Source organism: Lepisma saccharinum, chromosome 11 (genome assembly GCF_977018435.1).
Source record: "Lepisma saccharinum chromosome 11, izLepSacc3.1, whole genome shotgun sequence".
Taxonomy (NCBI): Eukaryota; Metazoa; Arthropoda; class Insecta; order Zygentoma; family Lepismatidae; genus Lepisma; species Lepisma saccharinum.
The window spans coordinates 67,717,510-67,743,370 of record NC_139239.1 but is presented as its reverse complement, the minus strand read 5'-3'; the positions used below and the strand labels follow the sequence as shown (position 1 = coordinate 67,743,370).

The following is a 25,861-nucleotide window of genomic DNA, read 5'->3' as shown; positions in this document are numbered from 1 at the left end:
TTGCTTACAAACATTTTTCTTGAATGTAAAGAGAAACTAGACTACAGGTTTGAAACACAAGTCCAAACTGGGTGAGATAAGAAGAAAAAGGCGTGGTAACAAACGACTTCAAGAGAGGTTGCTCACTGGACAAATACAGAAAACCGGTCCTCTGAGAGCATTCGCTCTATCTTTCTAGACTCACGTACGAGCGAGCGTGTGTTGTGGAAGGAACAAATAATTCCACTTGGTTACATTAACTAGCGCAGCAACAGAGGTTCAAGGAAAGAGACAAAACACTTGTAGAGATAAGCTCTTTCTTTCGTATCTGTAGTTCCACGTGACCTGTGTGCGGCCTCTCGTTCCTAGTGGAAACCTACTTCTCTTGCAAGAAGCGAGTGAAGAAGTACGAAGCATGGATTTCTCTGTTGATGGAATTCACCGAGCTCTACAGCGAGGTATACAGGCGGGACTGGCTTCCGGCGTTGTAACGTGGGTCTTGCAGAAGATAGGGATTATCTCCGGATGTTGTCCATGCTCCGCTTTCCTCCTGGTCACCATTCTAAGTACTGCGGCAGCCTTCTATTTAGACACGCTTCAGGTATGTTTGAATTTTCTACTCCTAACTACAGGGCGATTCCGAAGTCTCGTAACCCAAATTTTGATATACTCTATCCAGGGAATCTCTGGAGCAAGGTCGCGCATGAAGGTAAAGAAGGGGAGAAAGCGAGTGGGCCGAGTGAAGCAGTACACGCTGCTGTAAAGGCTGATAGATGCATTCTCTTTCCCCCTCCACGCAATACCGTTCCCTCGCACGTTCACATTGTTCGAGCCCTCTCGAGTTACTACTTGCGCAGAGACTTACTTTCTTTCGCTCGCTCCACAGATTCCCTGAACAGAGTATAGTTAATAAACAGTGATCGAAGTGGAAATTGCCAGGTGTCGCCTGTTTGCTTGAGCCTTGGGCTAGCTGATGGTAATACGTAGTACTAAATTTTGCCTCCCCGATGGTGTCGTGGTAACATCGACGCCTTGTAATCAAGGGGTTCCAGGTTCGGTGGAGGCACATTGCACAGTGGTTCGGTGGATCCTACTCTAAACTGTAGGTCCAGTCCAGATTAGCCTATCTGCGCATGGGGCAGTGGGACAGCTGAGGGGATAATTTTTTGCCAATTGTGAGGCTATACAGTGTGGTTGCATGTAGGTATATTCCGTACGTATGTATATTACGAAGTCGAGGGCTCCGGAGCTTCGAACAGTTAAACGTCATAAATAAAAGTTTCAGTGAAAGTTTGTAGGGTACCACTCTGTAAGAGGGGTTGTCGGCGAGTTCCGTATAATTGTGCTAACTCGACAAATTATACCTAATTATAATCAATAATCCCTCTGCAATTCATTCCATGACTATCGTTTGTAAATGTGTTATTTCCCATTTTTTAGGAGCCACAAGACGTGTTAAATCTGCATGATGGAAAATTGAACCATAAAGTGTTATAATGTTCCTTCACTTAAAAAGGAAAGAATGACCAGCAAATTCACGATATTTATGACGTGGACGCAGGGCCGGCGCTAGTTATTTTGCCGCCCTGGGCGGTGGAGGCTAATGCCGCTCGCTCCCTTTCGACCCCCCCCCCCCCCGTCATACACAGCAACGGAAATTGAAAATCAATATATTCCTAAGTAAAGCAACAAACTATAAAATAAATTATGATAATTGTTACGCTATTTCTATACTATTGAGCACAAATGGATATCTCGCTCGACCACAGTTAAACTTTAAAAAATGCGACACTAATTTTATATTATTAATATATTTTATGAAAACTCTCTCTCTCTCTCTCTCTTAAACGTATCTTAAATGTAACAAGTATGAGGAAAGAAATGAAGGCTTGACTTAATATGTTTACCTTTGTAGGTCTGTGATATATGATTGGATTTTTAAGAGAATTACATGTAATATTCCCGGATCTCCCGCATGGGTGATCTAAGGTTTGAATTCTTTCCTGCGTTGTTCCCGCGCAAGACGGCACCAGCTTCAAATTAATGGGTACCTGGGGGCAACCCTGGAAGGTAAAGGTGGCTGGAGAGTGGTGCTGATCACATCACCTCCAAAATGGCCGAGATCGAGAATATGTGTGGCCCTACCCCCACATTCCGTAAATATGCCTTCTTGACATGGTGCTATGTCCACAGGGAACTTTACCTTGGCATGTAATATTTTTTTTCGTATAATACTATCTTGCATAAAATGGAAACAAGCGTGTTTCAGACTGGTTGACTGGTTGACCGAAGATAGTATTTTTATTAGCCTTAATTCCCCCCCCCCCCCCCAAAAAAGTTCGTTCGCCACTTGCCACGGTTTCCGACAAAGTTAATACATTCGAAGTTCTACACTCACATTAGGTGCAAAATCATGACCCTTTATCAGTTTAAGGTCTCCTTTGGTGTAATTGTTTTATTATAGCTGAAAGCACTTCTAGTTCATAATTCAGTAGCCTTCATGTGTTAACATTCCCGCAAGTTTCCTACATGTTTCAGACAAAAGATCAGATGGCATGTCTGCTTACTAATATCATAAAAGACATCGAAAATTCACTGTGATGTTTAAGCTTCTCAAATCTTTCTCTTAGAGCTAAAATAATCGTCTAGGACTTGGTAATAGAAATCAACTTTGTACCGTTTTTGAGGATCTTGAAAAGTTTCATCATACTGAAACTGCTTCTTCTTTCGATTTCGGCCCTGTACAGTTTTGCCTATCTTTGGATCATCTATATCTAAATTCGAAGCCAATTCTTTCTCATCAAGCGGGACTAACAGGTCACCGCCCCCGACGCCTCCGGGAGTGGAGGGAGGGAGACCCTGCCAGGCTGCCAAGCGGCGTCTACGAAACTTCGAAATTTTTCATCACTCCTGCTTTTTCAAAGCTCTGACATGTTTGCGAGAAATCATCTAACATCATATAACACATCGTAGATTAATGTTTTGAAGATAGTTGCTCATTACATTACGTGGAGTAAAAAGTCATACCAGGTAACTAGTGTGTAAAGGAATGTAAAACCACACAACTGGTTTGCAATATACTGAGCCTCATGTGCGACCATTTGGACAGTTTTATTGTCGCCACTTATTTGAAGGAGCGCATCATAGATCTCTTCCACTTGGTACCTTAGAATCTACTTTACCACCTTGTGGCATTCAGTGGTTTTAAAGTGAATCTACTGATATGTTCATTTAAAACGGTGGGTTGGCATATATTAACTTCCAAGTTATATAATACAGGATGTCATTTTAATGGCGCCCACGGACCACAGATTCGTGTAGAGGACATCAAAACAAACAACTTTTCTCAGTAACATTTTTCACGTTGGTGCGTGAATTCGACGCTACAGCCGTTCAAAAAAGACCGTTTTGCCGCCATGCTGGCAACCCAACACAACATTTGATCGTATCTGTGACGTCATTTCCTGCGGCGAAACAGCGCACGGTAGGGTTGCAAGGAACACACAAATTTTGTGAAAAATGACAAACTACCAACCACATTATTAGCTGTAAAACGAAGCGAGAAACGCGCCCAGTAAACCGTACATCATAGCCTACCAGCCAGAAGATCAGCAGTCATCTCAGGGGAAGGGGGAAGTGAACCAACGATATGAGAAATGGTAAAAACGGATTCAAAATGAAGAGTCAATATAGGATTTTGTCACAGCCTACATGTCAAATATCAACAACAATAACTTTTATTGTACTTACAACTTACATGTGGCTGTTTACGCCCAGCTACAGTCGTCGGAGAGTTTGTTTTACTACTATTCATATCCCTGTATTTTCAACCATTATTGTCACTTGCCTCATAATGCCCTGAATATACACTATATTATGTGTTGCTTACCTTTGGAATTTTGAGATCCTTCATTTCTATTTTGTCATCTGTTCAGTGTGTCACAGACAACTAGTATCAGAAGGACGAAGTAGATAGACTAAATTGTAGATGCCAACTTGGTAACTAGACTTGCAAATATTTGACATGCAAGCTGATACAAAATTCGATATGACCACTTCCACTTGAATTCTATTTTCTTTCTACCATTTTTCGTATCGTTTGTTTGCTTCCTGTTAGGTTACAGAACGTGTTTTCTCATTTTGTGTTACGGTGCATAATGTGGCAGATTGTAGCTATGTCATTTTTCACAGAATATGTGTGTTCCTGGCAACCCTGTAACGCATCGCTTCACGACGGGATATGACGTCACAAATGCAATCAAATGTTGTGTGTGGTTGCCAGCATTCAGGTGGCGAAACGGTTTTTTTTGAACGACTGCAGCGCCGAAACGACGCTCAAACGAGAAAAATGTTACTGAAAAAAGTTGTTTGTTTTGATGTCCTCTATAAGTTTCCGTGGTCCGTGGGCGCCATTAAAATGACACCCTGTATAATATTATAACTTTCAAGTTTTCAATAGGCTTATTTTTCTCTTCTCTTCCAATTTTGCTGCCCTGAAAATTTGCCGCTCTTGGCAGTGGCACGGTTTGCACCCCCCTCCCATTCCGTCGGCCCTGCGTGGACGTGAACACGTGAGAGGGAACGCGATCGCTTGAAGGGGGAGAGCGCTGCGGTTATCAGCCTTTGCAGCAGCGTGTTCTGCTTCGCTCCGTCCACTGACTTTCTCCCCTCTGCCGTTATGCGCGGCTTTGCTCCAGAGATTCCCGGGATAGAGTATAGGTATTTTAGCACTGGCAATAACGTTATTAAAAAGAAGGGACATTCGTTTCAAGCCCAATATGCAAGTTGGGTAGCAGAAGATCAAGGAGTTGCGACAGGAGTGCGTGAATCAGGGCAGATGCATTGTAGAAAAGGGCAATTCCCATCAAGGTTTTGTTTTGTTTACTCTCTAAATTTGCTCTTGCAGATAATTAAAACTTTACGATCAGCCCTCGTATATGTTGTTTATGTGTATTTCAGCATTCGAGACGAGAACGAGAGGATGGTTTATAAATCTTGAAGAAACCGAGAACGAGACAGCCATTAAAAACTCGAGACGAGACCGAGACACTGTCACTATGGGCAGTTACCGTGGTTCCATCCCTCATCCCCTTAAACCAATCAGTTTAATTCAAAGCTTTGATTACCAAATAATAGTCCGCGTATTTCTAGAAATTTACTGCGACGGTATACATTATCGTTACTGAGAACAAACACTTACAGAATATATTCGTACTCTACACTTCGAGATCGCTGCATACCATATGACTTTTTAATTGATTGGTTTTATTGTACTCTGCCTCTTTTGGCTAAGATAAGGATAAATGGCAGGACCGTATGAAGGTTTGGGAGGCCCCTTGAGCAAAATGTTTTGTAGCCCCCCCATTTTTTTTAATTTATTTTTTTACTAGGAGCTTTTTTTTATAAATAATGTATAAGCAAACACGAAGCATCTTTTTCCATTGATTCCATACTTATTTCAATGCCAGCGTACCTACCTATATGTACACAAACGTGTTGATGCCTCACTGTAGAATGTCGACGGCAAACGACCGCCGTGCATGCACACAATGGACGAAATAGTCGCGGTCCCGTTGTGGCTGTTTGTCGTTCGTGTGCTTCAAGTCTACTCTTCCATTGGAACCCTTGTACTCATATCTATTGAGCGATAGGTACATGTAAAATTGTAATACTGATCTGATCTCTCTCTCTCTCTCTCTCTCTCTCTTTCCTCGAACTTCCCCATAAAACACTTCAAAATAGTCACAAAATCTCTTACCGAACTACTAGAGCAAGAGGTATCAATAAAATTTCCATGCAACATTTCAAGATATACCCTGAAGCTAAGTGAATTTCAAGTAAAACGTTCACATGTCGCCACTGACAATCCACGACAATTCAACAGCAAGGGAACTAAAACGCAATAAGCAAAATATTTAATTGATAGAGTAGCAGTATGCTAACTGGAACAGCATGCCAACTTTTTTACGATTATTTGTTATTTCCGTTATTCAACGTCACTTTTCTTCCTATTGAAGTTAATCGCGATGATGATTGATTGATTTGGTGTTTTAAGTCCACTTTATGCACAGTAAGGCTAATCGGGACTGGACCTACAACTTAAAGTGGGATCCGAACCACTATGTGCCTCCACCGGTATCGAACCCGGGATTACAAGGCGACGACGCTACCACTGCGCCATCGGGAGGCCCTAATCGCGATGATGAGAATGAAAAGATGATTATGAATTAAACGAAAGAACACATACAAATATCCATGTATTCAGAATACATGTCGTATGATTGTTACTTTATGAGAACCTAGTTTAACTGGTGCTTAGCTACACATAAATAAATACACACATACATGCAAATTGAATTACCGTGTCAGAACAACAATATGAATTTAACAAACGGCTCGCACAAGCCTTTCCGAACCTGCTGTGCTGCAGGACATCCCTGGGTACCAACATTTTGTGGTATTTCTTTAAAAGAAAGTTCAATACAGTTTAAACAGTTCTAACACGATGTTATTAACCAAAGAAAGTTATGTACTTCGTAGGCAGAGGCGTGGCGTGAATGTAGCCGCTGTAACCGCAGGTAACACCAAAATATAAAGAATTGAAGAACCCGTCTTAAAATATTATTACGTACATAAACTGGTAATATTGTCGTAAAGTAAATATTGCACACTGACATTTTTTCTGACACCGGCAAAAGCGAAGAGGAGGACTGATCCGGTACCCTCCACAGGCAACATGAGGAAAGGGCCCTGAGCCCACGCAAGGAAGACTTCGCGTTGCGGCAAAGACTGACCGCGGGAGGAGGAGGCGGGTTTTTGGCATGCCTGTTTAGCCGGCGCAGTTGCCGGTGATCCTTACCGGAAACATACCAGTGTTGCCATATTCAATTGACAGAAAAGAGCTAAGTCGCCTAATCGGGTCTATCTTACTCTGAAGGTGTCCAGTCACACTGGGGAACGATGGCGCAGTGGTAGCGTCGCTGCCTTATAATCAAGGGATTCCGGGTTCGATACCCGGTGGAGGCACAAGTGGTTCGGATCCAACTTTAAACTGTCCCGATTAGCATTACTGTTCATGAATTGGACTTAAATCGCCAAATCAAAATTTAAAAAAATCAAATCACACTGGGGCAAAAGCAAACTACCAAGTGATATTTTGTATTTACACTAAATATCAGCAATTATGAAAGTCCTCTTTGTCCTTCTTCGACATCATGGGCGAGACGGAGAGGAGAGGGATGGGTATGGTCAAGGGGTCCGCTGTCCTTCTAAAAATGTCAACCTAAAATTCTATATTTCACACATATAATATTATTTCGGTTACAGGAATTTGTGATAATTGTTGATAATACTGATTGAGATTGACATACGTTGTCGCAGGAATGCAATAATTTCGGATTGAAGCAATGTTTTTGAGGTGGTAGAACTGTTTTTGGGTGAAAACAATACTTACAAGCATAATTTCCCGATTGTTATCTTAGCACGCTCTGAAGTGTCAGGTGTCGCAGGTTCGAATCTTCAGCAAGAAATGGTTATTTCAATGTTCGTTGTTATTATTTTACTTACATAATTATAAAAATTAATAATTACATACACAAAGAAATAATAATTTTATTTCAATAATTCACCATGCATCCTCATCGTCACGATTATCCTATAAAGCGAAAGCCTTAAAGGTAGCAAAGGACGTAAAATATACGAAATAGTAGTGGTGTCAGAAATGAGATTTCAGTGGATTTAGCGAAACATGGGAGTGGGAGTAGTTAGGAAACAGATGAAGACTACATCTACTCTACATACGTCTTATTTGAAACGAAAAGTTTCGCGATTTGGGCAAATCTGGTTGCAAAAGAACTAAGATGGCAACATTAGTAGAACTGGACTTCTTGCAGGTTCCGAAGGAAATATTGGGGAAGGGCCGATGCTGAGAGGGGAGGGGGCAAGGAGGGTGCTTCACGTGTTACAAAAGTAAACAACGGTTTGTGGGAGGGACTGTGCAGTGGGAGTTTTGTGACTGGTATCTTTCGTCTTTATGTTGTTTTCGGGCATTGTCAATTAATTAATGAAGCTTGCTCCGAGTTCCGAGGTGGCGGGTTCATCCTATCTGGACAGTGTGTGTAATCGTGCGATAGAAGATATTTTGAAGCAATCTTTCGGTTCGTTGTTTTGCAGAAAAAATCGAAATTGTGGCGAAAGGGAGGCCAAAGCCTATTTTGAACGGTTTAAAAACCAAGTCGTCTGCTGGATATGACCGACATTTCAATGTTTCGTGGTATAACGACTATCCGTGGTTATGTGGATGTGTGCAGTTGTCGAAACTCTTTTGTTAGCCATGTACTCTATTTTCTGGTGAAAAAAAAAACGTGTCGAATTCAGATGTGGATAACATGGACCATGACCATGGCGCACCCAAAAATTCAAATTCAAATGAAAAACTTCTCTTTATGACAGCATCATAGAAGTTTTTTGATTTGATTTGATTGATTTTGCTTCGCTTGTGCCACTTTTGGCTAATTTGCGAAGATGGGGATTAAATTGATGAATAGACATCACAAACGCCCATGCCCAAGCTAGGTTTCGAACCCGGGATCCCAGCATCATATAACTATATTCAAAGTAGGATTGATCTGCTCTATAAGTAGCCTTCGATGTTTCTGTAAGTATCAAATTACGTATTATTGTGTCAACAACCAATGTTTGCGATTTCACTTTAGTCCTTATGTCAACATTTTTTTCCTGATTAATAACTTTACCAAAATCTAGTATTGAATTGCATACGTACCAGATTAATATTATATGAACTACTTGGAAGACATTGGGGGGGGGGGGGGCATGAGGTGGGGAGGCGCCCAAGTCTCCCTTAAATGTCCTACTAATAACCGGTAACACTTTTAAAAATCCACGCCACGCCACTGTTCGTAGGAGTATTTATTATCTTAATCGTATCTGAGAATTGATTGTTTGAATAAGTGTGCCTTATTTCCACACCACAGCCAAATCAATCCATGGTATAAAGTATACTGAGCTTCAGATATCTACAAACAGATTGACTGAGAGCTGTGCTACAATTGGATCCAGAAGAGTGTAGACATACGACAATATTGCAGTTTTTTTATTTTAAAAATACAACTTCTTATGTAATTTTTCAAAAGCGTAGCCAGCTGGTTAAAATATTTTGTTTTGGTGGGGGCCCCGGGGCAATTGACCCAGGTTAATTCGGCTCTGTTAAATGGTAACAAGATGAAACGGATGTAGGGACAATCACAAACACACATGGACAGACCACAACACGAGCACTGTGAGTTCAGACGCCAGAACCTCGTTAGCCTGCAAATGTAGGCCAAGGTATATTATTTGGAAGCATGGGCGTCCGGAAAAGGGGTCGTGGCCCCCCTTGCAAAATGAAAGTCAACCAAAAATTATATATTTGTCACATATAATGTCATTTCAGTCACAATAATATGTGTTCATTATTGCATGAATATGATAAATTCAAGTTTAAGCAATGTTTTTTGAGGGAGCAACACTGTTATTGGGGAAAATGTACCTTGTTTGCCCTCCTGGAAAAAAAATACCTTCCTTGCCCCTCTCTTTAAAAAATCCTGCGGATGTCCATGTTTGGAAGAAAGGTTGACATTTGGGTGCTTCTCGAGAAGGTCACCCCTTTCTTACACCCCCTCATATCGTATGACCTAAGTTCAGATTCCGCCATTAGAGGATGTTGGTAGTGCACACATGTACAAAAAGAATGAAAATATCCTATCAACTGTGTGAAATGCTTTCTAGATAAAGGTTGATAAAAATATTGCCGAGAACCATCAAGAGTAAATTTGACCTTCAGAGATAAGACAACGAACAAATTACATAACATTAAACCTAATTGTGCTTGTCACTGTTTTAGCATGGTACAAAATGCAACTTTGTTTCCGACGTCTTCAAGGGCGAAATTGAAACGTCGAACCTTGGACAGAATAATTATTTAAAAATTCGCACGTTCACTTACGAAGACTTAAAAAACGTAACATCCTCATCTGGTTTTGAGGGTTTTGAGGGTATTGTATAAATTTCAAACAAAAAATCAGTTTAAAATTTTATTGAAAATTACAAAATGGGGATGAAATTTGTACCCTATTTACTATTACTGGAGTGCATGTGCATAAAATTCAACTGAACGTGATTACTGTGTAACGTTTATTTATTCTGCGATTATATTGGATTCGTGACTTGAAAATAGCGTACTTTAGTAAAGATTGAGATTGAGTAAAATGTATATGTTAGGGAAACCTGAAATTTCTTTCTTCATATTTAGATATTCTTTAAAGTGTTGTAGGCATGGGCACCCACAGGGAGGGTGAAGGGGATCGCTAACCCCTGTGGAATCTGAAAAAATTACAAACTTGTGTTTGTGTTCTTTCTTATTCCATTTGTTCTCTTGTCCTTCCTTTAGAATCTATTTTTGTTTACTGTCTATTCTTTTATAATCTTTATCTTCCATTTTCTGTATAGTTTTCTCCATTATTTTCTTTTCTTTACTCTTAACGTCTCCCCCCGCTCTCTGTGTCTATCTTCTTTCTTTCTTCCTTTCTTCCACAGCTGCAAACATGACACCACTCAATTTTTTTATTGTCCCCCCCCTCCCCCGGGCTGGAATATTTTTCTGCTGGTCAATTCAAATTATTTCATTCCTATTTTTCAAAAGAATACAACTTTATACATATATAACTTACACTTTCGAGGGTACTACTTTACTATACCTGAGACACCTGGGAATCATTTCTTTCGCACTTTTTTACATTGCTAACGAACTATTCTGCATTCCGGAACACTTATTTAGGTGAAATAATTGAATTTGTTAGGAAAGTAATGTATATTTCTTACATTTACGAGTACTTACTGTTCTTCTTTATTTCCACACACGTTGATCGTTCCTTGAGCCAGAAAAACCATTGACGTTAGCCCAAAAATTCACGATAGCCCCACAAACCATCACGGGGACGAGGTATGCCTACTAGGTTAGGTTAGGCCTGTTAGGTTTGGTTCCATTAGCACTCCTTTCGTTCAATTTAGCATATACGGACAATACGAGAGCGTATTGTGCTCTCATGCAGGAAGCAAATGGCAGCAGCAGCAATAGCGCGTCGGAAATAGATTTTCGTACAAAACCACATGCATTCGCATTAAAATGAATCAAAATTACATTCCCAAACATCAACAACGCTACAGAAAATTATTTGCGTAAGTACTTTCTCCTGTAAATTTGAAGAAATCTGTCTCAGGTATAGTAAAGTGTTACCCTTTCGAGAGCCGAGGTGGTCTATTTTGTAAGGCATCTGACTGCCACGCGAATGACCCAGGTTCCACTACTTGTGTGGGCAATTTCAGGTGGAAATTTTTCCAGTAATTTCCTTGCATGCTCTCCATAGCAATTCCGTATGCCTTCACCTAATGTTGCAATATACAGGGAGTAGCTTTACCTTTACCTATAACTTGCAGTTACAGAATTTCCATTCTTCTCGCAAATGGCAGAAATTCTGGAAAGTAAGACGTAAGAGTAGTACAATTTTCACATTCCTATCTTAAAATTAAGTTCTAATACTGAAAATTGGCGGAGTAAAAATAATCGATAACAAGGTTGTCCATCCTCCCTGTGAAAAAAGCTTGTCCGTGTTATTCGTCAACACTATTCATGGGATATTTCATATGTTGCTCAGAAAGTATCTTTATCTTCTATGAACCGAATGTACTGTAATCTGTTACCTTATAAAATAACACAATTATTCGCTGTCTTCAGCACTGAAATATTTTTTACTACGTTTTCAGATTAAAATCCAAGGAAAAGCTGTTTTGGTGACAGGATGCGACTCAGGGTTTGGCCATGCTTTGTCGCTTCGTCTGGAACGAATGGTAAGTACATAACATAGACAAGGATAAATTAATAGAAGCAGTTTTAGTGTTCTGTTAGCTGTAAAAAAATTGAAAGAAAATTTGAATATGGAGCGATAGTTGAGCCCATATCACACAGAACTGGATTTCCAGTAGGTATGCCCTAGTTGGCGCTGGACTGGCTACCAATTTGCTAGTTTTCGCCTCACACGATACTTATCAGCGTACTTGTCGATAGACTTTTGTTCCCATACGAGGGAAGTTGTAATGGCGGCCGCGTGAGATGTAAACAATGTATCACTTCACATTTTTAAAAGCCGATAACTATTCAACCGAGAGGAATAACGTTTCGTATAAAACGTTATTAGGTACAAAACAATGGCGCTGCTTAAATACATACTTTACAACGTTTACTATACACGTATGGAAGAATATTTTAGTTGTTTCAAATGTAAACACAGTGCACTCAGCATAGATGGTGTAACGTAACGCGCCTTTCATGCTGTAAACGTTATACATTGCTGGAGTAACACTCGGAAACCACAGACAAAAACGCTCCATTGCACACTCACAGATTATCTTCACATGGCGAAACTTTGCTCTGATTGGCTGTTCCAGTCGCAAGTAGCAGTTAGAACATGTCCTATTTCTCCAAATCAGTCAAGCAGTCAGCCAGGCGGCCATGATTGCTACCTAGAAAGTTAGTTCAGCGCCAACTAGGGCATTCCTACTAGAAATCCAGTTCCGTGTGATAGGGGCTTTAACTTACTTATACAATAAGGTTGTGAAAAAGTTGGGTAAATTTGATTTTGAAGGAAATATGTTTCCCTTTACTCAATAGGAGAGTTTTCTCACCCTAGCTCATAGGGGGTGGGCGTTTTTCCTCACTTTCCGGGCGGAAGGCTGAGTTTTCCCACCATAGCACAGTGTGTATTTGTGTAAGCAAGCTTTCAGTCCAATCGACACCATTGACTCAAGTGCGCATGCGTCAACTGGACGAACGAATCCATTGGCACAAGGGGGATGACTGCTGCAGGTGGAAAGCAGACGGGGAATAATGTTGTGCGGAAGTCGTCCGCTGATAGAACTTTGACGTCGCAAAACGCAGTAACGTTGCCATAATATTCGTAAATAGGGAACGATATTATAAGCAACCGAACGCATGCAAGTGATATACTAATCTGAACTGAAACTCTCGGCGTAGTTTTAGGCATGTTTCTACCTACTTACTTCCCCTTTCCCATTTGGAAGCTTCCACTCCAGCTAGGTGCGTCTTTCGCCGTATATTCTTGGGAACGGTAGAGATATAGCACAGTCGTTTATGTATATGGAAATAATGGTTCAACTCTCAGTAGTCAGAGGATAATAAAAATTTAAGTGCCTGTAATATTAACAATAACTATTGATTACGAATGCTATTCACTAATGGTAAACTGATCAATAATTATTGTCTATAAAAAGTTTCGAATTTAATATTCCTAAATATCTAAAATATTTACGCGCAGTAATTACATTAACATTTACAGTATTATTATTCATTATGTATATTTAGATTTTTATTTTCAAATTAGGGTTTATATATCAAAATATATATGTGGGTTGTTATTTTTGTTAAAATATATACGAGTTATTGCCACTTTACAGTTTAATTTTAACATAATGAATACCGATAAAGTTTTTCTGAAAATATGAATAAAATAAAATTATTCTACATGAAGAGTACTCATATGAAACCATTCATTATGTCTTGGACTACCTCTAAATACTATTATATTTTCAAAAATGATTGAAAATATTATAGTAATTTGATCAAATGTTGATGCGATTATTCAATTAATGCAAAATGTTTATTAGAACACACGAAAACATGGATTAATGTAAGCCTTAAGATGAATAGAGCAATCATTCATCTTCATCGCCACGATTAAACGAAAATTGTAGAAACGTGATGTACAGCAACCAAGATAAAAATAGAAGCAATGTGGGGAACATATTAATTCAATGGGAAATGAATATAATGGGGGGGAAATGGAATGATGTTCACCCCCTCCCCCTTCCAAAAAAATCTCATAAACGCAGCGCCTAATTTTAACAAATTCTACTATTGATTGCAGGGCTTCGTTGTTTTTGCTGGGTGCCTCTTGGAAGGAGGCGAAGGCGCAGCCAAGTTGAAAGCACAGGGAAGGAAGAATTTGCACGTCATCCAACTGGATGTGACATCTGAGGAGGAAGTCAAGAATGCCGCGGAGTACATCAAGAAGAACTTGCCACCAGGCGCTCGCGGTGAGAAATTTCTACATTTGTGACGTGGCATTCACATGGAGATAATGAAATTACGATGCAAAAGGATGGGCATTCGTATTTCTTCAGAACCATGGCAAGACGAACGAGCAAAACGCACTCAGTTGGAAGCAAGTTTACAGTGTAATAGAGCTTTCCTTTATTACTTGAATCGGAGAGGTCGTTACGAAACGACTAGGGAGAAAAGACCCTTCAAAGTAAATTTCACAGAAAACTAGCTACTTCATTTTTAACATACACAACATCTCCCTCTCCAAGTGTACAGAATACATTGATATGGAATGTTGTACAGTCACCGGCAATAAAAATGGAACATCTAGGTCCTGAAATATTCGCTTCCCTGCAAGGCGTAATGTGTGTTGCCTAACTCTATGGCAATAAGTGGATTTTAATAGCAAATTTTCAATGGCAAGTTCTGCCACCGCCGTGGGGTTAGGCAACACACAACGCCTTGCACTGAAGCGAGTATTTCAGGATCTAGGTGTCTCATTTTCATTTCCGGTGATTGTACAAGGGCATAAATGCTCTGATAAACACGTGGATGAAAGTCTCAACATACTAGACTGTCAGTCTAGATTTGCGGATTTGGTTCCAGAACGCTGAATAGTGGATTTGAGCGTAAAAAATAAATGTAAGGACACTTATTTTTATTATTGCGTAAATATTATTAATAGGAATGGTTGCACAAGACGAGAAGAGGCTTGACACAATCTCGCCTTCCCGAATAAGGAAACTTGTCTAATTCTTAACTTGATCCAGAGGCGTCTGCTAAGCGCATGCGTCAATTGTGGGAATAGAATGATTACTTTCTTTCACGTCAGCAGACAAGACTGGCAGAAGATCCCTCCATCGTGACTTCATCACCATCTCTAGGTTAGGTTAGGTTAGGTTAGGGTTCACGTACTCTTGAACTCTCTCTCAAAGTTCTTTTCAACTTTACCAAAAATTACAACTTTCCGTCGAAAATTAATTTTTAATTCAATTTTAAAATTCCGTCGAAAATTAGATTTTTAATTCAATTTTAAAATTCCGTCGAAAATTAGATTTTTAATTCAATTTTAAAATTCCGTCGAAAATTAGATTTTTAATTCAATTTTAAAATTCCGTCGAAAATTAGATTTTTAATTCAATTTTAAAAATCGTGTAAACATCAGAACGGGCAAGGACAGCATCGGAACGGGTCAAGACAGCAGTCCAAAATTAGATTTTTAATTCAATTTTAAAAATCGTAGTTTTGGCTTGAGTGCATGCTTACCATAGACCAAGCTCTTAAATTAGAAAATCAAACTTTTCCCGGTGATTATTGTTTGTTGAGAAAAAAACTTTTCACCCAAAAATTACAACTTTCCGTCGAAAATTAGATTTTTAATTCAGGATCTGAAGTGAAAGAAAGTAATCATTCATTTCCCACAATTTATGCATGCGCTCAGCAGACGGCTTTGACTTGATCTAACATTCAGTGTCGAAGGGGAAATTACCGAAATTACACACAAAAATGGAAAAATATATTTAGAAAAATCAAAAACAGAACTTTCTTGACAACTTAAACAACTATCTATATATAATCCGACAGCTACTTGCTTGACATATCAATACGTTTCACAGTAAACCAAACTTGATTTGCGCCAAATTTTCATGTAATTGATATTCTACCTTAATAAAGATTCAAACCGGAACAAGTATCTCGTACAGAAAGCCTCGACCTCATCTCGATTTTTAAACTGAGGTCTCTGTTTCGACCTAAACGAGGGTGTAAGGGGAATCTTCCACGTAGTACACCCTGGACTTCATTTTGCAGACTAACTAGGCTCTGGCGTCTGGACCTACGGCCAGTATAATCTTCGTAGAACTGTGTGTGTGTGTTGTCCTGTGTTTTGTACTTGTTTGTGCTGAGTGTCCCTTTACAGCCTCAGCTTTTAACCCAGGTAAGGATATTTTAGTTTTCAGACACGCTTTTAATTTTCTTATGATAAGGGGCTGGGCCCCGTATAGTGTGACGGTTGCAAAATAGCCCTAAGTGCTGACGTACCCAAAATTTTAAATTCAAATTCGAGATCAAAACTAGATCGAGATTTTCTCATCTCGATACTGACTCCAGTTATCACTTTTCAATATATTATGTGCACTAATTTTGAGAGAAAAACATGACGTTCTCAGTTCTGAAGAATGCAGTTTCGCTTACTAAATATGTACTATGCAAAATAATTATAGTAGCAGGAAAGTATGACACAACTCAAATAAATATTCTTCAAAGATGGGAGACAAAAATATAAAATAAAACTTCAATAAACGGACGAACCAGGAATAGACTAATTCGTTTATTGGGAACGCCTTTTAAAAAATCCTAATTCTTTCTTACAATCGTCACACGCATTGGGCACCCCTAACAGAGTCACTGGCGTATGCAGGATTTTTTTTTCGGGAGGGGCTGCAATTGTGCAGGGTATAGTACACTCGCCTCAATTAGTACTCCGGCAGTTTGTTTCTTTATACAGCATATTTGCAGAAGATATTTGCAGGTGTAATAATGTACGCTGTATAAAACAGAACTTATTACTAACTTCGTTGACCCTGTACATAGCTGCTTCCACAGTGGGGTCTCCCTTATTCCAGAACACGAGAGCAACTTCGTGTTCTGACGTCAGACGTGGAAAACCTACGCTGTTAGTGTGTTAGGTTTGGTTCCTTTAATATAAATACACAGCAAATGTATTATTTATGCTAAGAGAACTAAACCTAACGAGCGTTCTGATGTCACGACGGAATAATTTTATTGTTAGCATTGAGTCCAAACCCACCAAACAAGTAGTCGTATTATTATTATTATTATTATAACTGAAATATTTGCTTACTAGAATCATCAGTAAATAATAGATTTAAAATAGTAAGGGTACATTCGTATATTTCGAATTTTCCACTCTCAAAAATGGCAAGTCGGGGTCGTTTTAAGGGGGCTTGCATTTACCACTCTGGTTTTTCCTAAGTTCTTCTGTGTTTTTATTTGAAAATGATGATTTTCTCAAAATTTCGGAGGGGGCTGTAGCCCCATCATTACCCCCTCTGCGTACGCCAGTGAACAGAGTATGTGGTTTTCAAAATTGTAATTATTTCGGTTTCTTTCAGCATTTACCGCAATTAATATTTTGTATGTGCCATTTAGTTTCTTCTCCTTGTAGGTCTCTGGGGTGTGGTCAACAATGCAGGCTGGAGTACCTTTGGAGATTTGGAGTGGGTTGGGCTTGACTATTGCAAGAAGATGATGAACGTGAATGTCTGGGGAATGCTGACTGTCATCAAGGCAGTTTTGCCACTCATTCGTCCAGAAAAGGGTAAGAGATTTCTCTAGTTTTATTTTATATCCAACTCTGAAATTCTTAAACCAGCAGAAGTTTTATTGCAGTAGGTGTTCATCAATCCTTATCTTTGACAAGATCAATAAGATTTTGACCATTTTTGCTATTTCTTTTAGGTCATTCTCAGCATCCCTGTACTATCTTTGTCTTGGCTTTCCTATACAGGTCTCATACCATCAACTTTCTCAACGCGTCCTTGATAAATGCTAATTTATAACCTTCTTGCCATGGGCGTAATTAAGGGGGGGTTCAACGGGTCCACCCCCTCTCTTGGTTCAGTAAAATTTCACACACCAAATGGAACTGCAGAGCAAGTGTCTGCAATTTCCTGATAGTTTCGGAATTTCTGCAATAAGAAACTGCATTGGGACTGTCAAATCAATTATATTTTCCCCCTTGAGTCTTCTTAAAGGAATTTAGTTTTTTTTATAAAAAAAAATTGCAGTGGTGCAAGAAAACCAGGTAAACATCGTAACATTCTCAAGTTGTTTGACACAAGATGAAGAGAAAAGTATCAATACTAAGTAGCGTGACTTCATGACTACATACACACAACTTTGTCGGGTCCAGCAACGCCTCTCCCTCCCCACTCCCCAACAAGCTTCCGGTCAGCAGTGTCCTGGATTTTCACCCATGAAATAAAGCAACCCTAATGATAACAAATTTGAACCCCCCCCCCCCAGCTCACATGTACAGTGGGATCCATGAGTATTACCGTGTAAATTGTCCACCACCGTGTTCGTGCACTTTATTTGTCCCAATAAGAGCTTCAAGAATTAAACGAAAACTCAAAAAAATATGTTGACAACTTCTGCACCAACATACATAAAAATCCATCGCTTAAAACATATAGGATGTAAGAGAAAAATTAATGAAAATAGCCATGGACAATTTGCACGGTAATTCTCATGGATCCCACTGTACTATATATACGCCCATGCTTCTTGCTATTCTCTCCTACATGGGTTATTCTTTTCCATATCAAACAAACAGTAGACAGAAACAAAATAACGAAAACTCAGTTCCCCCAACACGATTCTGAGATTTATACCATAATTGCGAAATGTACTATATCAAAATTTGATTTCATATTTGAATATGCCAAAAAATTATAAAATTGCTTGCTTTTTATTTGAATACGAGCACCTTGTATTCAAGGTGTGTTGGGTTCCATCCCTGGTAGGCAAAGTACCGATTAGTCGATCTAAGTATAAAGTGAATTTTACTTTGTCACAGTGAGCAAGAAACATAATTTACCTCCTTCAATATGTCCAATATTTCACGGAATTCGACTCCGCTATTCGACGGTCTTTATATTAACTCCCGGCATGGAATTCCTAAAAACAGGCAATAAATGAAACTATAGATTTTGAAGCTTGATTGTTGAATAGAAAGCAATGTGTAAATCGAGCTCTTCACACCCACTGGGAGTGTATATTAAAAAGAGTTATTTTGTTTTTAAAAATTATAAAGGAAACTGAATTATAAGATTTTATTGAACTGGTTGATTTAGTATAAGACTTTCTATGTATTTACAGTTATGGATAATATTTAACTTACTGTCGGATTAAAAATTATAGATACTCGAGTTTGGACTCCAATTAAAAATTAACCAGTACACATACATAAAAGCGAGTTACATCAAAATTTAGCTTATTCAATTCTGGGTTAATCTATGATAACCAAATGTTTATTCGAGTAAGCTTTGTATATTTTATCGTCGTGAGAACAAAAAAAGGGCCTTTTTTTTAGCTTTGCAAACGATCGCTCTCTTTGAAATTCTATAAATCAAAAACGGGTGGTCCGATTGTGATGAAATTTTAGTGTGGTGCAGGCAGAAAGATTTTAAACGCAATTCTTAATTTTCAGATTTTAAAAATTTGTGAAAAAACAGTTATGTTCAATTTTGCGAAACAACTTTATGTTAGTATTGGGTAGTCCTACAAATACAATATTAGTTTTCTTTTGAAGCAATTTGCATCTATTTTTAAAATCCATTATCATTGTCAATTCACATTGCGAAAGGAATTTTATGCAGATTTTTATTCTTGCTGTACGTAGAACGTGGCAAGACCGCAAGCATTGACTCGCAGTGCTAGCCCGCAGTTTCCACGTTTCAACGGACATCGCTGTGTGCTGTGTTGCCATGTTCTACGTACAGCTTTACTCCGCTGAATAAAAATCTGCATAAAATCCCTTTCGCAATGTGAATTTACAATGATAATGGATTTTAAAAATTGATGCAAAGATCTTCAAAACAAAACTAATATTGTATTTGTAGGACTACCCAATACTAAGATAAAGTTGTTTCGCAAAATTGAACATAACTGTTTTTTGACAAATTTTTAAAATCTGAAAATTATGAATTGCGTTTGAAACATTTCTGCCTGCATTACACTAAAATTTCATCACGATCGAACAATCCGTTTTTGATTTATAGAATTTCAAAGAGAGCGATCGTTTGCAAAGCAAAAAAAAAAAAAAAAAAAAAAAAAAAACTGGCCCTTTTTCTCTTCTCACGACGATAAAATATACAAACCTTACTCGAAAACACATTTGATTATCATAGATTAACTCAGAATCAAATAAGCTAAATTTTGATGTAAATTGGTTTTCTGTAGGTCTACTGGTTAATTTTTAATTGCAGTCTAAACCCGAGTATCTATAATTTTTAATCCGATAGTAGTTCCCAACATTTACCATTGAAAGAATTTGGAAGAAGTAAAACTTGAGAAAATGTCAGAAAATATAAACTGAATAGAGTTGAATAAGAAAGATATCGGTGGCAAGCATACGATCTTGATTATATTGTGGTTCTGAATTGATGATTGATTAATATTGAATCTGGGGTTCGATACAATTAGAATCTCCTTGTTATTCAAGTAGCAGACCAGGGTTGTCGTTGTGATCATGACATTTTCCTTTATTTTGTTGATTAAATTAGCAAAACTTTGTTCCTTTGTTATTGCCAGTTAATTTGTATACATGAGAACTCTACGTTTGTTAGAAAGATCCACGTGATATTCGTTAAGGACGCGAGAAATGGAATGTATTTCTAATTCCAACTGGTCAGATGGTAGGAAAATCATAGTTTCAGTCAAGATGATAGTCGGTAAACTAATCACATATCATCACACCAACAGCTTTTATAGTAAAAGTGATTTTGGCCATTAGTTGATATGAAACTACTAATACAAGGACATGATATCCATTCTCTAAGACAGATTCTACATTGTTAGAAGCATGAGCTCCAAAACATGTCCTCTATTGTGTTGATACATTTCTTGTAAAGAAAATGTTTCTCTTCAGGTCGAGTGGTGAACATGGCAAGTGGTTTGGCTCGAATGTGCATTCCTGGTAGGTCCACCTACGGGATCAGCAAATATGGCGTTGAGAGTCTATCAGATACTATGAGATACGAAATGAGGCGATTCGGAATAAATGTATCCATCATAGAGCCAGGAAACTTTATTTCTGGTAAGAAAGTATGTCAGTGGGGTGCATTGGTTCTTCATAGAGACAAATCGCAATTGCACCGAAGAGCGGCTCTGGTTACAGTCTATTGACAGGTATGATGGAGGGGAACGAAGTGGCTAGTTTCAGTTGTAGTGCTTGTCAAGTAGTTCTATGTTAGAAATAGTTGCATGATCTAGTGAAGAGCATCTACATTTGTGGATTTTGTTTTGTATTCTTCTATTATCAGTCCAGAATGTCAGGGTAGCTTGTGTTTATTGAGTGTTCTGCTGATTTCTCTTCTTATGTGCTACTGTTACTCTCTTTGGGGCAGTTAGAGATTATTAAATACATTTTATTGGAAAGCAAAACTAGCTTACATTGATATAATCGTGCTCCGAATAGCAGGCCGCGCTTTGTTTGTTGTTTCAATATTATGATTGGTCTTAACTTATATTATCTTACATAGGAGGTCCCTTTTCGCTTAAATATTGTCAGATTATGATATATCTAAAGGAAAGCCACCTTTGTATATGTCTTCTTATCAGCAACTTCAACCACTATGCATTTGTCCATGATTTGATTGAAGCAAGGTTGTTTCCACATCTGACTGTTGAAATCTGAAGCCTCACGTTGTAGAGTCCTACCCAGAACATTTTAAAAACAAGTGTATAGTGCAAGTTTCACCTACTCACCTGGTAAATTTACACACTTGAATTTTTCTTCGGGCGATAGCACCTACTTATTTCATTCGACAAATGAACAAAATTATACGATCAAATTCTTGTTGATGTATATTGCACAGGAAAAAAACACGAATGGATTGTATGTTGTAGCACATAGACTGTAGTACCTTGAAAGACAAAGGAAAAATTGTTTGTAGAGGGTTTTGGCTACTTTCAATAGTTTGTTTAAAGAAAAAAAACGGTATCTGAGTCAAGAAGAAGTCGTGTAAAGTTCAATTAAAATTTTCATTTCTATTGAGTTCGAACCCACAAATAATATCCGCAGACATCACATACATAACGGTAAGCTACAACGGTCAATATTTTGTTATTTTGTTTGTTTTCCAATGGTGACGAGGGTGGAATTTACATACATAAATACATACATACTAAATTACTTATAATATTGTATATTACACTGAATCGTCTTAATGATAGAAGCTAGTAAAATGACAAATATTTTTCTGCATTTCAGTTCGATTGGTAGGTCTATGTATCCGAGCTTGATTTCTGTTACATGTATGTCTGTTCTAACGTGTGCTTGAAATTAATTAATCAATTAAACATTTTCAAATGGTATGTTGTCCATCCAATGCATCTTTTTGTGTTTGTGTAAAACATCTGTATTCTTTGCATGTTGCATAGGACGTGTGGTAAACATTGCTAGTGTGATGGGACGCATGGCTGCTCCATCTAGATCCAGCTACAACATTTGCAAATTTGGAGTGGAAGCACTTTCTGATGCTTTGCGATATGAAATGAGGCTTTTCGGCATTCAGGTGTGCACCATTGAACCAGGGAATTTTGTCTCAGGTAAGCTGATAAAAGCATTAATTTCCAATTATGGAATGGCGGACTTTGGTCCAGGCAAGACACTCCACATATCGAAGGTGAGTGAATTGAGCGTAATGACGTTATTGGTGAGTTATTACTGTATATAGTTAGACTTGTTACATGCATATGGTTATGAATATAGAAATATCTCATCAATGTGGCTACATACATGGCTATCACCAGGACATTTTGTAGGGGAGGTCAGGTCTTTGACGTAAATTCGATTAAGTAAAACGTAATAACAATAATAATAATAACTATTATGATTTAATCTGATCATTAATTTGCGGAGGCTTTTCTACATGACATAAAAGATGAGATACGTAGTCCTTCTCCCATTTTATTTTTGGAGTTCCAAACATGCGCCGCCAATTTCTTATGTATGCAAGAACAGTTAATGAAATAAGCGCAATATTTATTTATAATTGCGACTTAGTTTCAATGTACACATTTTGATGCACCTTGATGCGTTTTTATGCACCTTCCTGCATCTTTTTTGATGATGCAGGAAGGTGCATCAAGGAACATCAACTGATGCATTGAAGTGCATCTCGACTGAAAGAAATCCTCACTTGAATCAAATGATGCACTTTGGTGTTTCTTTCACGACATACAAAAATGCACCCAAATGCATCAAATATGAATCGGATTCTTTGAAGAAGCCACAAAACACACTTTAGTGCATGAATCGATGCATTCTGGTGCATCAATCGATATGATGCATTTAGTTTTCTGTGTAAGTAAGTGATGACGGCGAGCACTCCTGAGTCGAGCCGTGGAAGAGATGTCAGAGAATTTAGATCCTCCTACAACAAATTCAACACTTCCCTCCCCCTTGAGGCAAATGTTCTTATTATTCTAGTTTGCATTCAACTTTAATATTCATATTCAAGTACCAACAACCCTCCACTCGTGTACGAATCCATAAAAATATTGTTAACTGTAGCAATGGTCGATATCCAAGAGAAAATTGTCCTGCGACTAAATCTACACACACATAAATCCAGGCCTGGAAAATTGATTACAAAAACTACAAACAAATAATCCTACACAATTAAGTAGGCCTATAACTTGTTCAAGGTCAAAGTAATTAACAATTATGAAAATAATTACCTTTGCAGACCTTAATGAAAAAAAATATCTAAATGTAAATCGTGTGTATTCATTCTTACTAACCCTGCAAGAGGCGCATAGAGACCCGGTTGGGAATCATTACACATGTAATATTAAATGTGACATTTTGACTTCTAGAATTGTTTTGTTGTGAAAAATCTAAATGCTGAAGAGATACTTCATTGTTGCAGCAACCGGGATTTTCACCCCTGGGAGAGTGAAACAGCTAGCTGAAGATATGTGGAAGAACATGTCTGAAGAGGTTCGCCAGGCATATGGGAGAATATACTTCGATGACTGCGTGAACACTATGATCAAGTATGCAACTGCTGGGGTATGTATGCAGTAAGAATTATTGTTTTGAGAAAAACTGAAAATTCATTATTGTAGCAAATACAGTTCTTTCTTCTTTTGTGTTCTTAGAATGCGACCCCCAGAGAGGTTGGAAGCCATGACGTCATCCATATCTGCTCATAATGAGTCAACGATAATAAAAATAATAGTAACAACAACTATTATTATAATTACGTGGATGAAAATGATGCAGCGTCACGTCGAAAAAATCACTGTACTAAAGTCAGTCGCCCGATATAGAAGAGAAATACAGGTGAAGAGAAATTCAAATCCAATTTCTTGTGAAAAGGGAAATTTTATAAAAAATATCGAAGTTGCCGGAGAATTTGAAGTTGTCGGACTCATATTTAATTCATCTAGTTAAAATATAATATATACAATACATAAGAATTGTTGAGGAGGCATGTATCTAGAAATATATTTCGGGGAGTACAAACCAATTGTCTCAGAAATAATAATAATATAAATGTTTAAATTAAAATAATTGGAATATAATCCCCGGCCGGTTCAAATCCGGGAACTTTTCTAACGTTGGAAGCGGCCCCTGCACCCACCCAGCGTCGAATGACATGGGTACCTGGGGGAAACCCTGGTACGTAAAGTCGGTCAGGGGCGTGGTGCTGATCACATCACCCCTACTCACGAACGGATCAAGAAAGTGTGGGGCGTTACCCGCACACCACCTATACGCCTTCATGGCGTGGTGCTAAGCACAGGGGACCACTTTACTTTTTTTAAACTTTTTTTATTACAATGTAATTAAATTAAATATTAATTAAAATATTTAAATTTATTATGACATGAATACGTAAAAAGATGGATGGTATAAGAACATAGATATAATAGCACATATTTATTATCTAGCTTGCGTGTACTTAAGATCGCCAAAATTTATGTAAAAAGAAGGAAGTTAATGTCAAATAGATAAAGAATTTAATATTTATTGAAGTATGTTAGATCCAGTTGACGAAAAGTAAAGTTCCTGGTGAATATTTTATGCATATTATCAAAAGTAGTAGTGTGCATAAATCTCTTTGGTGCTGTTCTTCAAAACAGTACGATCCCAATACGTATAATAATCCTTGCCTTCCAAGTTCAGAAGAAATAAACATCCGTCGATTATAGTACAACAAATGCTAAATAGTAGATTTTCATTATTTTATTATAGTAAAATTTCGGGAGGGGATCCGGACCGGCGCCCCTTAAATACGTCCTTGTTTTTTAGGTAAACCAGGACAAATGTTCAGGGTAAACCACTGCAGTGACGGTTGGTGTTCAGTCACAGCTATTCACTTTGTTACATGAGACGACAATGATTACACTGCATGGAATAACGAATTATACTACTTGTTCAAGTAATCCCTTGGTTTTTATTCTTTCCAGTCAACTGATATGACACCCGTACTGGATGCAATGACGAACGCCCTTGTGCATCGCTACCCTTACCCACGTTACCAGCCGATGGATCTGTACTTCAAGGTCAGGACTCTCGTTGCTACGCATCTTCCAGAATGGGTCTACGAGAAGTTATACGTCTGAAGTTACGGGACGAGAACGTCTAATTTTGCTCTTCAAATTCACCCTGTACCGTCATGTATCATGAATTTCATTGAGTTTTTGATTTAAAAAAACTAGAAATAAACTTATTGGTGATAATTACTATTTCTCTTTGTTGATTACCTTGATACATTTGCGCTACTCAGTTGCGAAATCAGCAGTTTTCTACGTCGACCTCTGTGGCGGACTGGTTAGCACAGCGCGATACATTTCTTATCATGAAATAATGTAAACTTACAAATTCAAAGCAGAAAATGTAGAACACTGTAATTTGGCATTCGCCTGTTGTGTTCAATAAATAAATGAGGG

At 38.3% G+C, this 25,861-nt stretch overlaps 1 protein-coding gene across 2 annotated transcripts; it reads left to right on the top strand.

Annotated features, from left to right (window-relative positions):
• The first annotated feature begins 202 nt into the window (after nucleotides 1-202).
• On the top strand, nucleotides 203-25,654 carry LOC145994886 (D-beta-hydroxybutyrate dehydrogenase, mitochondrial-like). Of its 2 annotated transcripts, none has more exons than XM_083131337.1 (7): nucleotides 203-580; nucleotides 11,800-11,883; nucleotides 13,977-14,145; nucleotides 17,340-17,492; nucleotides 20,826-20,993; nucleotides 23,833-23,975; nucleotides 25,379-25,654. In XM_083131337.1, exons 1-7 carry the CDS (start codon nucleotides 395-397, stop codon nucleotides 25,532-25,534), a joined length of 1,059 nt encoding a protein of 352 aa, XP_082987463.1. In that variant the 5' UTR covers nucleotides 203-394; the 3' UTR covers nucleotides 25,535-25,654. The 2 variants fall into 2 exon arrangements, with proteins under 2 accessions (XP_082987463.1, XP_082987462.1); XM_083131336.1 differs by lacking the exon at nucleotides 20,826-20,993 and adding an exon at nucleotides 22,340-22,507 and having other exon boundaries at nucleotides 207-580.
• The last annotated feature ends 207 nt before the right edge of the window (nucleotides 25,655-25,861 follow it).